The 13,669-nt window shown below is 47.7% G+C and overlaps 1 protein-coding gene across 3 annotated transcripts in view; it reads left to right on the plus strand.

Annotated features, from left to right (window-relative positions):
* The window catches only part of TSNAXIP1 (translin associated factor X interacting protein 1), a 64,455-nt gene that overhangs the window by 37,846 nt on the left and 12,940 nt on the right, over window positions 1-13,669 (plus strand). For 2 of the 3 annotated variants that reach the window (XM_073307226.1, XM_073307228.1), the window contains exons 7-12: window positions 3,578-3,713; window positions 5,357-5,526; window positions 10,219-10,378; window positions 10,679-10,809; window positions 12,262-12,390; window positions 13,320-13,481. In XM_073307226.1, the coding sequence (XP_073163327.1) occupies window positions 3,578-3,713; window positions 5,357-5,526; window positions 10,219-10,378; window positions 10,679-10,809; window positions 12,262-12,390; window positions 13,320-13,481 (888 nt within the window). The remainder of the gene's footprint in view (window positions 1-3,577; window positions 3,714-5,356; window positions 5,527-10,218; window positions 10,379-10,678; window positions 10,810-12,261; window positions 12,391-13,319; window positions 13,482-13,669) is intronic. The other variant, XM_073307227.1, reaches the window with a different exon arrangement.

Genomic DNA, 13,669 nt, shown 5'->3' on the forward strand with positions numbered 1-13,669 from the left:
TGCTGCCGAACACACCCGGACTGAAGGACCCACCGCTGCTTCTTCCACTCTGGGTCTTCGGCAGCGGGGATCCTTCTGCTCCATATCTTTGTCGAAGTGCCCCGAAGACCTGGAGCAGAAGAACCCCTGCTGCCAAAGACCCCAGGCCCACTGAATCCTCTGGGTGGCCCTGTTGCAGTGTCTTCCCCAGCCATCATGTCAATACTATTCACTGTGTCTGTGTACACAATACGTGGGATAGGCACATTACTGACACGTGACAAAGCCACAAATGAGTTATTTAGATCCTCCCTCGTGAGTGTTGAGAAAATGTTTATATCAACCCCATAACAAAACCTATTAGAGTAATCTAAAAGAGAGTATTAGTATTAGCCTATTAGTAGTAATCTAAGAGAGTTCTAAAAACTGACTTGATGATAAACACCAATGTCTCATGGCCCTGCAGAGCTGGAAGTGACCACTGGGTCCTGCTCTAATTCTCCCTCTTCCAGTGGGATGAAGATCAGATCAGAAAAAAGCCATGACATTTTTACATCTAGAAAGGATGTTTCTGGCCTGGATTTTGGGCAGATTGATTTTCTGTGGGGAAATCCCCATTTCGGGGAGAAGGAGGAAATATTTAAAATGGCTTAATTTGCTAAGAACTGTGGAATACTAGATGAGTTCCAGGGGAGGTGAGTTAGTGGGCAGAGAGCCAGTCAGAAGTGCTTGTGAAATGCAATTGACCTCATGGCTCCAAAGTTTGTCACATGACTCCCACTTCCATTTATATGGGTGTGGGTGTACCTGTCTCTACCTGTCCATATTGCATCTATCATTCACTTTATTGTAGGTGATGCTGGTAGTGACACTTACAGTGAAGGCTGCCTTACATTTTCCATTTATAAGTTTTCAGTTGCTTATAACTTTGTCAAACAAACTGCTCAGGCTAGAATATGAGGTGTCTGTTTGTCACCAGGGTGCTCTACTCTCTGATAGAGTACCTCCTTCTGGCCCTATCTGGGGATTTGCTCTGCAAGGTCAATACCACTTCCTGCCATTGTACTCCAGCACTTTCACACCCTCAGGATTCATCTGCTCCCACTTTGTGGCTTGGTCCTCTGTTCACTGTCCCCTTCCCTTCCACTGTATCAACATCTCTCAGGACCCACTGTCTTAGGCAGTCTTCTCTTTCACTGCCCTCTTAATGGTGCCACTTCTCCAGTGGCTGGTAGGGGAATCCAGGCATGCCCTCTGCACAGGATTCCAGCCCAGGGACCTTACAACAAGCAGTCAAGGTCAGTACAGTCCTATCCTGGAGCTACTTCCTACCTTGCCTTCTCTCACCTCAGGAGTGACTGTAGCTTTTCACTCTGCCACCCACAGCTGCTCTCAGCTCCTGGATTTTATACAGGCCCCTCCAGTTCCTGTCCAGCAGAGCCTTGTCTCTAATTAGTCTGAGTTGCTCCCAGGCTCGTCCTCCAGGTGCAGCCAAGGAGGTTAATTGGCCCATGTAGCTACCTTAACTCCTTCAGCCTTGTGTGGGGTGGACATCCCATCACACTGCCTCGTGGATTTTTTTTAAGTTTCAGCAAGAACTGAGTTAAGCTATTGTGACGAAGTGGGGATTTTCCCTTGTTATGTTGTATATGAGCCTATGTGAGTCTTACTGTTTTGCATGAATGCTCTGTGTACCTCACTTTCCGTGTGTATTGCACCAATGTCTAGGTGGTGGGAATAGGGAGTGTGACTTTTGCGGAGGCTGCTCCCGCTGCCTGTAACAATGCTATAGTAACCTGAGACCTAGGAGGGGGATGCGGTGATTCTTGGCCTGGGAAGCGAGACAAAGGCCAGAGGAGGAGCCACGGGCAGGGCAGGGCAGGGCCCAGGATGAGTCTCCACTGGCTTATGACACAGGAGAAGGAGCAGAGCCCTGGCTCTGGGCTCCCGTCCCCGCAAGATGGACTTGACTGAAAGTCACTGATTTCTATGCTAACAAGTTCTGTCCTACACTGTGTTCTTATGGACTAATAAACCTTCTGTTTTACTGACTGCCTGAGAGTCCTGTCTGACTGCGGAGTTGGGGTGCAGGGCCCTCTGGCTTCCCCATGAGCCCCGCCTGGGAGGACTCACTGCGGGAAGCGCCCAATGTGGAAGGGGATGCTGAATGCTCCGAGGTCAGACCCAGGAAGGTCGAAGCTGTGTAAGCTTCTTGCCCAGGTGACAGTAAGCTCAGAGAGAGGAGGCGGCTCCCCCAGAGTCCTGACTGGCTTCGTATGAAGTAGTTCCAGAGCAGCACGCCGGTGACTCCATGACAGCTGTTTCTAAAAGAGAAGTTAGGAGAAAATGGGTATAGTTTTGACACTGTCAAAAGATATATTCAGTTGTTTCTTTAAGGAGCTCTGGCACCTCCAGGGTTTGAAGCGGGAACTTTAAATGGGGCAGGGGTTGAGGAAGTGCCTTTTGCTGGCCTCATGAAAATCCACCCAGATTTAGCTGACTTATGACTACAGAGCATCACATTTGCACATACTTAGTTGAACTTTAGCTAAAATCTCCAACCAGTCCATCTTCACTGAGCATGCTCCAGCCACACAGTGCTTCCTAACATGCTGTCCCTCCACACTAAGCATGCTTCTTGCAGCCACAGAGCTAGAACTCCTGACTGGGGGGATGGTGCAGCAGCAGCAGCTGTTGTCACCCCGTTGGGCTAGGGAAAGGCAGGGGTTAGGCAAGTAAAGGTAAGTGTGGGAAGCTCAGCACTCTCTAAATGCAAAAGGTCAAACTCCCCCTCCTCTACTTGGCTTGAAGGTGCAACTCGCCACCCCACTTACTGCTCCTTGGCTTGTGCAGTGAAAACTCGCTCCTATTTCAGTCTATTTTAACCACTGGGGGAAGGAGTTCTGGGCACCAGGCAGGCGCAGACCATGAGTTCCAGTCTCAGCTCCTCACTGACTGGTGCTTATGCTGCTGTGCACTTCACAGCCCTTCTTGATGAGCAGAGCCTCATGCCCCTGCATTGTACAGCTGGGGTAACCGAGAGGCTGCACAACGTCACTTCTGGCAGATCTGGGAATGGAAGCTGGGGCTAGATTCTGTGCCAAGCCTCTCAGAGGTTCAGACGATGGGGGAGTGGGGGCGGGGAGGGAGATGGACAAAGGTGGTTTAAGCTATCTTTGTATATGTACGATGTTACTACCAAAAAAAGTCAAAGAATGCTATTAAGGTTGCAAAGTCAATCACTCAAAAGGAAGGAAATGCCAAAATTAATGCTGCCTTTGCAACCTTAATTTGACCCCCTGGTGCATATGCATTATGATACAGGCTTTAAGTACATGATCACATGCTGTTTTCCCGCAGGAGCCTGCCTCATTCAGTGCACAGGGTGGACAGTGCTCAGAGAATGAGCAGCTATTCAATATTTAGTTTTCTCCTCATTGTTCTGTGTGTGGCCCCAGGCCTTATTTACTGCACACTATTCAAACCCGGATCTGAAGACAGAACGATTAGTTTTCTCATGGGCTTTTCAGTGGTGCTCATTTCTACAGTATCTGAGAGCTTGAGTGCAGTGGTCAGCCCAGTATCCTGTCCCCTGCAGGTGAACATGCTGCGGAAGAATATGGCCAAGGAATACATGCGCTACATTAATGAGTGTGACGCACGCAAGCTGCTGCTAGCAGACCTGAATGAAATGCGCAATCAGCAGTTGGAAATGTCGCTTCGCCAAGTCCAAGGTAGAGAAAGCAAATTTTTGTAAGAGCTTATCCTGCAACAAGCCCCAAATCCAGAGCCATATAACCAACATTGCACGGAAGACTCAGCACTCACCCGCTACTTAACGAAACAGGTATTGCAGGGCCAGATTCTGCAAGGTGCTGAGAGCCCTTAGTGCTATTTGACTTCAGTGGAAGTTGTTGGTGCTCAAGGATCTTGTGACAGGCAGGCTGCAGGGTCGATCCCTCCGAACCAGCGAACCTTCTGGAAGTCAAGGATCTTGAGCATTTGTGTTTACAAAACTGCTCTGAGTTTGTGCCAGCCAGGTTATTTACCTGTGATAGTGATTGAGTAGGTGGCCCCTGCAGAGTCACCCCCAGTGCTGCTGTTTGGGAACTTGCTGGAAAACAATAGCTAGGTGTCCACATGAGCGCCCCATATATGGATTTGAATGTTCAGACCCAAAGACAGCACATCCCTGCTTCTGCTCTGTCCTTTCCCGCTAACCCAAAATTCAGCCTGGGACTTTGAATATGGGTAAGGAGGGCAGGGAATGTGGGTCCGCAAAGATAATTTACTCCAAGAAATACAGTTACTGGTAAGTAGCCTTTCTTCTTGTTCTTTATTAGTCCTGATTTTAGTATTGAATGTTTGCATTACAATAGCAGCCAGAGGCACCAATGGGGATTGAAGGGCTATGCAAATAAGTGTTTGCATAAATACATACATATGACCTTCTCATAAACAAACAAGGGAAATATAACCTAGATGGAGCTACTATAAAGTGGGTGCATAACTGGTTGGAAAACCATTTCCAGAGAGTACTTATCAGTGGTTCACAAGTCAAGCAGGAAGGGCAGATTGAGAGGGGTTCCACCCCCACCCCTTGTGTATATGGCCATTACAGCACTGCTGAGTCTCCCAAATTCTGGCCGTGCTGTGCGAAGCTTCCAGCTACTCTCCAGTCCCCTTCCTCCTCCTCCTCCATTCTGGAAGAGCAGCTCCACATCTGCTCCTCATTCAGCCCAGCAATTAACTGTGCACCTCCTCAGCCCCACATCAGATCTGCCCTCCCAGTCCCACATTTGCTCCTCCTATAGCTCCTGGGTTCTTCAACCCACCTTCCTGCTCCGAGGCAGGGTGTTCCAGGTGGTGCAGAGGCACCATCCTGCTCCTGTTGCTCACAGGAGGGGAGGGGGGAAGAAGGGATGGAGCCACCCTAAGCTGCTGTGCTCTTTAGTTCTCTCTTCCCTCCACCTTCATCCTGTGAGTGCAGTGTCAGCTTCTGGGGAAAGGGGAGAGAGTTCTGCCTGCCCCCTGCAGAAGCCCTGATTGGCTGCTCTTCCCCAGGAGGTGGGGCAGTGGGGAAGGCAGCCAGTCAGATGGGGGTTCCTCCCCCCCCCCCCCAGGCAGGACTGACATTCACAAGAGGACTGGAGATTCTCATGCCGTGAGCAGATGGGCTCCAGACCCAGCCAGACTCATGTGACTCTTGAACTGTCAAAAGCTGGGAGCACCAGGACTGCAGCATTGCATCAGTAGGGACAACACATCAGAACCCCTGAGGGCTTTAATAACGCTCACTTGAGAACGTGCCTCCAGAGAGCTGGGCTTGCGGTCACGGCCCTCCATCTGACTGTGCATTGATGATTGTTGTTTAAAGACGTCAAGGGTGAAGACTTGGTCAAGGTAACGCTGGCGTTGAAGATAGCTCGGCAGGACCTCACGAAAGCCCAGGTGGAGCTGAACACGATGAAAGCAGATTATGGAGACGTTGTACCCAGGAGAGACTTCGAATCGCAGGAGAAAAAATATTCTGATCTGTTTGAGAAGGTGATCATAAGGCTGTGTCTACCACACAAATGCCATCCTGTAAATTGGGGTGCAGGCTAGACTAAGTAAAGCCAGGAGGTGCTCACTCCAACCCTAACTTGTCCCATTGCAGCTGGCTCTTGTCTGTTGGCACAAGGAGATAAGGTAGGGATGAAATGGTAACGCAGAAGTGCCTGCTTGTTGACAGTTTGGATCTCAGCCTTAGCAATATTTCAGTACATTGTTTAATTCCTCCCCACAAATAAATGTCTCATCCCCTTGATTGGGGCTTCCCATAGAACAATTAAAGAGCCATCTCTGAACAGCTGGATTCGAAGCACTGTTGGTTTTGCCATGGTGTATTAACAGTAATAGACAGAGTTGGATACGTGTTGATTAGCATAAATATCCTACTGCATTGCCGGCTCTCTTACTGCTAATAAGAGAGAGTCAAGTTTAGCTGCGTGTAGTGCTGTAAAACAGTGGTGAAATCAATTAATGAAGTAGGTATATCTTACACCACAGCCCTCTCCATAGTTCTGCTTACTGAAAGAAGGACTCAGCTGGTAGTTTTCTGTGTCTGCTTGGTGGTGCTGCTGCATTTCCCTCAGATATGAAATGGGTTCCTTAGTCTTCTGTGACTCCAGGGTCACCATGCTGCTAGTGGACTGAAGACATTTCCCCAAGCTGGACTGAGGGCTTAAATAGCTTCTGTTGTAGGTGGCTCGCTTTGTTTGTTTGCCTCCTTTTCGGAGCAAACAGTGTGAGCACTCGGCTGGCAGTGCACACACAGGAGCAGCGCCTGTTTTCCTACAGTGCAGCAAAGGACATAATGAACAAAAACGAGCAAAGTCCTAGGCTTAGCCCTGTTCCTGAGCTGTCATGGGCTAGAAGAGGCCATTCAACCCAGCTCCCAGCTGGACTAGACCCTAGAGCAAGGAATCGCTCAGTCAATCTGTAGCAAGCCTCCTGGTTGTTTCAGTATCATTCCTGCCATTGGTCAGGGTGCAAAGGAGAGAATGGGGGTGTGGAGGGGGCTTGGCTCAGAGTAACTCCTCTCCTCTGAAAGAGCAAAGAGCTGCCTGATGCACTGGAAGAAAGTTGATGTATCTATGCAAGGGGTCTAGTTTGGGGGTGCCCAAATTTGCATTAAAGGTGAACTGCAAAAAATATATATAGTGCATGCACCTGTTTTGCTTCCCTCTGAGGGGTTGAGGCCTGGCAGGTTTCTGAAGCTTTTCTGCCTGGTTATTACATAAGGCTTAGTATTTCTAATGTATCTATTTTTGCTGGAGCAAAGGCTCTCAGCCTTCAGTTACAGGGAAGCAGGTGTTGGATCTTTCACAAAGAGAACTTTTCTCCCAGGAGTTTGAGTTATAGATATCATAAACAGAGTCATAAACAATGAAGGTGTGAATAAAACTCCCTTTCTCTCCCTCTCAAGGTTTGGGTTTCAGTCATAATCTTGCTAGTGCTTCCACCCTTCAGGAGGACTGATAGCAAAAACAGGTCACTTCAGACCAGATATTTCTCAAGTAACAAACAGATGCATGTCAAGCTGTCCTGCATTGGTTCAAGAGCGCGGGTTGCAACCTCAAGGCAGAGTGTTACGAACCAGGGCACAAACCCCAATGTAGCTTCGAGTTCTACACCTAGATTTCACCAACCAATTATGAAGTGTGAACTCCTCAGGCATTATAACAGCCGGCCATGGAGTCACAGACAGTCCCCCTGGGGTGCTCCAATCTGTCTTGCCCCAGGTCAATTGCATCTTAGATCTCACACCAAAGACAAGACTGGTAGCCTATTCTATAATAAACTATATTCAGTTTTATTAACAGGAAAAGGAAATAAGTTTTATTTACATGGTTATAGCACCTAAACATAGATGCACACAAATGAGTTACAATCTTAAGTTTCCAAACTAACAGAAGCTTCTGTGATAAGCAAGTTCTGTATGTCCTTTAGAGCTAACCCAGGCTAAGCAGCTGGGGAACTTTTGCTTATGCCTAGTAATTGTGGTTCCGAGGAGTCCAACTAGCATAAAGATACAGTTCCTTGTTCTTAGGGCTTTTTATTCCCTTCACCATTTCAGCTTTGAGATGCAAACTCAACTGATGGGAGGAATTCACTTGCAAGACTCCTCTTCATGCAGTGGAAGGAGAGCAAACAACAAAGTCTTATACCTTCTTTAATGTTCCTTTCTAGTCTGTCTGGTGTTGATGGGCCTTCCTTGTTGGGCAGGACATAAAAACTTATATTGGAGGCCAGCATTTCAGACTAGTTAATGTCTCTCCGTCTGGTGATTTACATAGGCTTATAATGCAAACACTCAACCATTACCTTATCATATGGGATACAGCTCTTATAAGGTGAGATGAATGCAGGCAGCAACTCACAAGCATTCAGTAATGTCCAAACACTAAACTCACCTCTATAATTCTGTCATAACCATGAGAATAGCCTAAAATTCCTCCTTACCTGTAAAGGGTTAAGAAGCTCAAATAACCTGGTTGGCAGCTGACCAAAGGAACCAATGGGGACAAAAGATACTTTCAAATCTGGGGGGTGGGAGAAGAGGGTTTGTTTGTGCTCTTTGTTTATGTGATTGTTCTCTCTTGGGACTGAGAGAGGCCAGACAGAAATCCATCTTCTCCAACCCATCCTAATCCTGTTGTACCAATAAAATAAAAACCAGCAGGATCTTATTAAAGGGAAAAAGGCAAAATACCACATTTATTGTGAATACAGAAAGAATCATAGTAAGCAGTTAGTTATAGTTATAACATTCCATTCAATCTCAAATTTATTCTCACATTCATTCATTCATTCACACACACACACACACACACACACAGGTTCTGTAAGGTTGTTATCATAGTTACCAGCCTTAGAGTTGCTCATGCCAAGCCACTGGCCAGGTGGCCTGGACATGAGGAGGGAGCAGGGCCTTGTCAGATGCTCATCTGATGCTCCTGGAAGTTGGTTTGCAGAATCAGACCCCAAAGTTCTCACTTTTTAGAGTCTATTTTTATAGGAATTTCTTCCTATGCCAGTCTATGGGAATTGCTTCATCATGCTGTTGCTGAATCAATCAGCAGATAGCACATTCCTGACGGCTCCAAGATGTTATCTTGTTCTTTGGTTCTCCCATTCTTGAGGCTGTTGGGTGGATTCCAGTCTGCCCTCCGGGGGGGGGGGTCCTCTGGTTATTTCCACTTGACGCCTTCTTCAGCCGATGGACACTGGATTCTTAGGCTGGCACCTCCCTGATCATTCAGTTATTATCCACACCAAGCATCCATCCACATACATCCTCTATCTCTATTTTAATCACAATGGTTAATACAACAAAAGGGTGGGGAGTCTCTGGGTGCTGTTTCTGTTGTTACAGGGTATTGCTTTGAGTCTCTCTCTCTGTGAATTGCTTTGAGAACAGACTCTGTCTTAGAATGTACTAACGCAATTAGCAGCTTGCAAGTTTCACACACAGAGGGAGAGAAACAGCACCAAAAACCAAGAGACCCCTTAATTAGTAATACCCTGGAATTTAAACTCTGGGGAATCAAACTCATTTGTGATTTTAATACAGAACTTCTTTAATATGATCCAACAATCCAAGTCTCCAATATTGCAACCAGTAGAGGTGAGCCAGGCAAGGCGGATTAGTTTATCTTTTGGTTTATGTGAATTTTCCCAGTGTTAAGAGGGAGGTTTATTCCTGTTTTCTGTAACTTTAAGGTTTGTCCAGAGGGGGATCCTCTGTGTTTTGAATCTGAATACCCTGTAAAGTATTTTCCATCCTGATTTTACAGAGGTGATTTTTATCTCTCTCTTTGTTTTTTAAATAAAATCCTTCTTTTAAGAACCTGACTGATTTTTCCATTGTTCCAAGACCCAGGGGTCTGGGTCTTCGACCATTTTGTAACCAGTTGGTTAGGATATTATTCTCAAGCCTCCCCAGGAAAGGGGGTGTGTAAGGCTTGGGGGGATATTTTGGGGGAAGACGTCTCCAAGTGCTCTCTTCCCTGATTCTTTGTTAAATTGCTTGGTGGCGGCAGCGTACCAGGCTTTAACCTAAGCTGGTAGAAATAAAGTTAGGGGGGGCTTTCATGCGGGTCCCTACATCTGTACCCTCGAGTTCAGAGTGGGGAAGGAACCCTGACAAATTCTAATACCTATTTTAACAACACTATAAACACAGGAGTCAGACTGATCCCAGGTAGGTATTTGACAGTGTTCAACTGAGGCATGGGGACTTTGGCATGAGCTGGCACCTGGTCTGCCACAGGCACCGTGCCCCCAAGACCTTTTTCTTAAAGAACAAAAAATAAAGCCCCATTCAAGCCCCATTTTACACCATAACCCCCCCCCCCCCAAAAAAAAAAAAAAACTTTACAAAAATTCTTTGCAGTTCACCTTTAAAAAGCAGCAATTTCCCGTTAGTGTGGCAGCTTTCAGAGGCTACAAGTCCCAGCAAAACATGCTCTGCTTGATCTGGGTGGCCAAGTGGAATATTGCATTCTGGGGCTCCACCTCCATTCTGAAGATGAGCAGCCATACTCTAGAAAGCTGTGGACTAACCGGGGCTCGCCTATGCTGCTCTTTGGCCAGCTCTGGTCTAAAATTCAGTCTGAAAAGGGATTGAATAACTGCAAGAAGTCCAGAGTCATCAGCACTGGTTTATCTCTGCCCCACTTTCCCTTATGTTAGATGGAAGTCCTGCAGAAGGATTTTGATGACCTCCAAAAGGAGTATGACACTCTGTTGGAAATCCACCAAGAGACTGTGGAAGAGCGAGACTGCTTCTACAACAAACTCCAGCAAGTTCAGCGCAGCTCCACGCCCCGGCCTGACTGGGCAAAATGTGCAGGTACCATCGTTGATGATGATTTGCTTTGGACATCTCATCTCAAAGTGCTGTGAGTTGCTGCATTTGTTAACCTCTGGGTACAGTGCAGAGCCCCATTTCCCCCACACAGGCTTTTATGGAGGGGGTAGAGCTGAGAGCTGGAGGGGCTCAGTGACTCTTGTTTTGTATTGGGTGTTTAACATAAGGGCTGAGCACCGATAGAGATCTGTACAAATCTAAAACTCCCACCAACGCCAGTTGGAGGACATGCTGGGAGTACTCTCCCTCCTTCAACAGGTGTGTTTGTTTCTGCTCTTACAGAGGTGATTTCTGGTGGGCCTGTGCGGTGGAGCTATCTGGAAGAGGGGAAGACCAGTGACCAGCTGGTGGATGTGCTTCTGGAGGAAATAGGAACAGGACTGCTGAAGGAGAAAGACTCCTTCCCTGGACTGGTATTTGTGTTTCTTTCTTGGTTGCTTTGCTCTGGTGAGAGGACTCAGTAATACATATCTGACTGTTGGCAAAGTAGGGAAGAGCCTTTCCCATTCAGAATTCCACAGCTGTTTTCATGACTGCCATACTGACCCATAAAGATCAGATTGTTGGAGTAATCATTTGCTGGAAACCTTAGGCCAAGGACAACCAGTTGCCCTCTTACTAAGAGATTAATCTCCAAGTTGAGATTTACCAGCAGCTACTGAAAGTGCAAAGTATTAGCTAAGGAATTGTTGCCCAGGAGTTACTGGGCTAAGGGTGTCCTTTCCCTGCCGACACTGCCTATTGCTTGTAACCTGTGATAGATACACTTTGCCACTGTGTCTTCCCTAGCCCCCAAACAAACAAGTGACAAATGCTGCATTATATAAAGAAAAGGAGTACTTGTGGCACCTTTCGTCATCCGATGAAGTGAGCTGTAGCTCACGAAAGCTTATGCTCAAATAAATTGGTTAGTCTCTAAGGTGCCACAAGTCCTCCTTTTCTTTTTGCGAATACAGACTAACACGGCTGTTACTCTGAAACCTGTCATTATATAAAGATCTCCTTGCTGATGCCTCCCTAACAAGCAGCTCAGTGAACCTGGGGTCATGTTGCTGTGACAGTTTACATTGTACTAAGCAGCTGGTCTGTCACGTGTGGATTCAGATTTCCTTTCGCCTGCCCTCATGAGTTGGTGACTCCCACTTACAACAGGTCTCTTCCTCCTTAGTTTTCTCCAGGAGCTTGAATGATTTTACCCTCTGCTCAGATGTTCTCTGCATCACTGCAGGAGGATGTCCCCACATTTTTGTTATGTTAAAGCCCTTGGCCCTCCCCCGCTTTGTGGCGAAGGGACTCTCTTTAGCAGCTATTCAGTGCACTTTCTAAACTGCCCCCAGAACATGCACCATGTTAAGTGATGCCAGGCGCTGCCGTCAAACTGCATGTCCATGTCAGGGAAATGTTACTCCTCCCTGGGAAATAGCCATTCACTAATATGGGCTGGAGGGTTACCCAGCCTGTGTGTCTTATCTGCATGACACGCTCACCATCTGTGTCAGAGGAACATCGTTCTGTACTGTGAGGCATGCACAGAAGTCATGTTCACAGCTGCATGGGTGCAATGGGGTTGAGATAGGAGTCACAAGAAAAGTCACTCATGTAGCAAGGGTTTGATCTAGTTCACTGCAAGGAGGAAAGAGGAGACACGCCTAGTGCAGACTCCAACTGACTCATGTCCACCCTTGTGGCTTCATTGCGGCACCAGAACTTCCTATGAAACACGGGGAATGAAAGAACCTGTCCCAGATGGCTCCCACCTTGTGAGCTTACCCAGAGACACGAACCTTTTCTGTGGCTCCATATTCTATGGAAATAGCTTCTTTGCTACCTGATGTGAATTCCTGTTGGTCTCTTGTATTATCTAGGGCAAAGGGGACAAGGTCCCTGTGTACCTGAGGTACGAAGGCCAGGTGAAGAACAAGAAGCTAAACAAAAAGGATGTGGTGAACATCGTGAAGGAGATCTGGAAAGAGAAAGTTTCAGCAGATCTGCAGGTTCTCTTTATCCTATTTTTCCCCATAACTAAAAACCACTTGATTCCTTGCTGTCAGCTACTGGGACAGTCCTGCTGGCTGGAAGGGGTTGGGAAGCCAGGGCTGCACCTAAGCCACAGTTCGTGTCACTCTCTGACCCTGTCAACCGAGGATGCTGTAGGAGCAAGTCATTTTGCTGTTTTCCAGCCCCCATTCCCCACTGTCACTTCTGGGATGTGCTATCCTGGTGGGTGATGGTGCTCCTGTAACCAGGTCTCCAGGATGGCTAGGCAAGTAAGTGCCCTGGTGTTGTGCCAGCCATCCTGGTACAGGGGCCTAACAGACATAAACTACACACCCAAGGTACCGCGCAGCCTACTAACTAAGCTGAGCACAAGGGGACCTTAAGGCAGTTACGAGTGTCACTGTGGTCAGCAGGAAGAGTCAGGGAAGCTTCTAGCATGACACTGATAACAGTGCTCTGCATGGTTCTACAGACCAGAGATTAGGCCCCTTTCTTAGCCAGTAGGGTGAGGGGTGCTCTGCTCCTGGGGTGACCTGGTGGGTTTGGGGAAAGCCTGCCCACCCCACCCTGGCCAGAATGGCAGTGTCCAGATGTGCTGGCAGAGGGCAAGATGTGCAAATGTGTGGTTCCAACCTGGGGCATGGAGGGCCCTACAAATGTGGGGTGGGAGGAGGAGATTTAGTGCTCATTCCCAATTGAAGAGTGGCCATTGGGCTGTCTCCTTTTTAGGGATGGGGAGTGATATCCACTGCTCAGATCCAGGGGACAGCTGGAGTTTCTGTGCTTCATTCAGCTGTGAACACCCTCAAGAGAAGGAAGGTGGCCTGGGTCTTCTCTGGTGTTTGGAGCTCAGGAGCAGCTCTGAAGGGATCAGCCCCCTCCAGCCTCAACCTGTTTTCTAGAGCAGCTGTCTTCTTTTTGGCAGAAAGGGAAGCAATCCAGCCTTCCAGAGTTCTTCCTTAACTACCTCCAGAAGAGGTATGGAGACGCCTCTGCCTTTGAATGGGCTTACACCATCTATGAAAACATCAAGCTGTACCGATCAAACGAAGCCATGAGCTTGTTCTATGACATACTGAGTGGGAAGGTGAGTGGCCTGGGAACCTGGTGTCCTACCTCTGCTTCCTTGTGAGAGAGCGAGGGAACTGGGGGGAAGCCCTGTGGTGAGCTGAGCACCCGCACACCCTACTGCTCACAATGGGAGTGAGGTTACTCAGCATGTTGTGGAAACTCTCAGGTTCCTGTTGGAAGGCCCCTGTTCTTTCAGGAGCACTG

Source organism: Lepidochelys kempii, chromosome 12 (assembly GCF_965140265.1).
Source record: "Lepidochelys kempii isolate rLepKem1 chromosome 12, rLepKem1.hap2, whole genome shotgun sequence".
Taxonomy (NCBI): Eukaryota; Metazoa; Chordata; order Testudines; family Cheloniidae; genus Lepidochelys; species Lepidochelys kempii.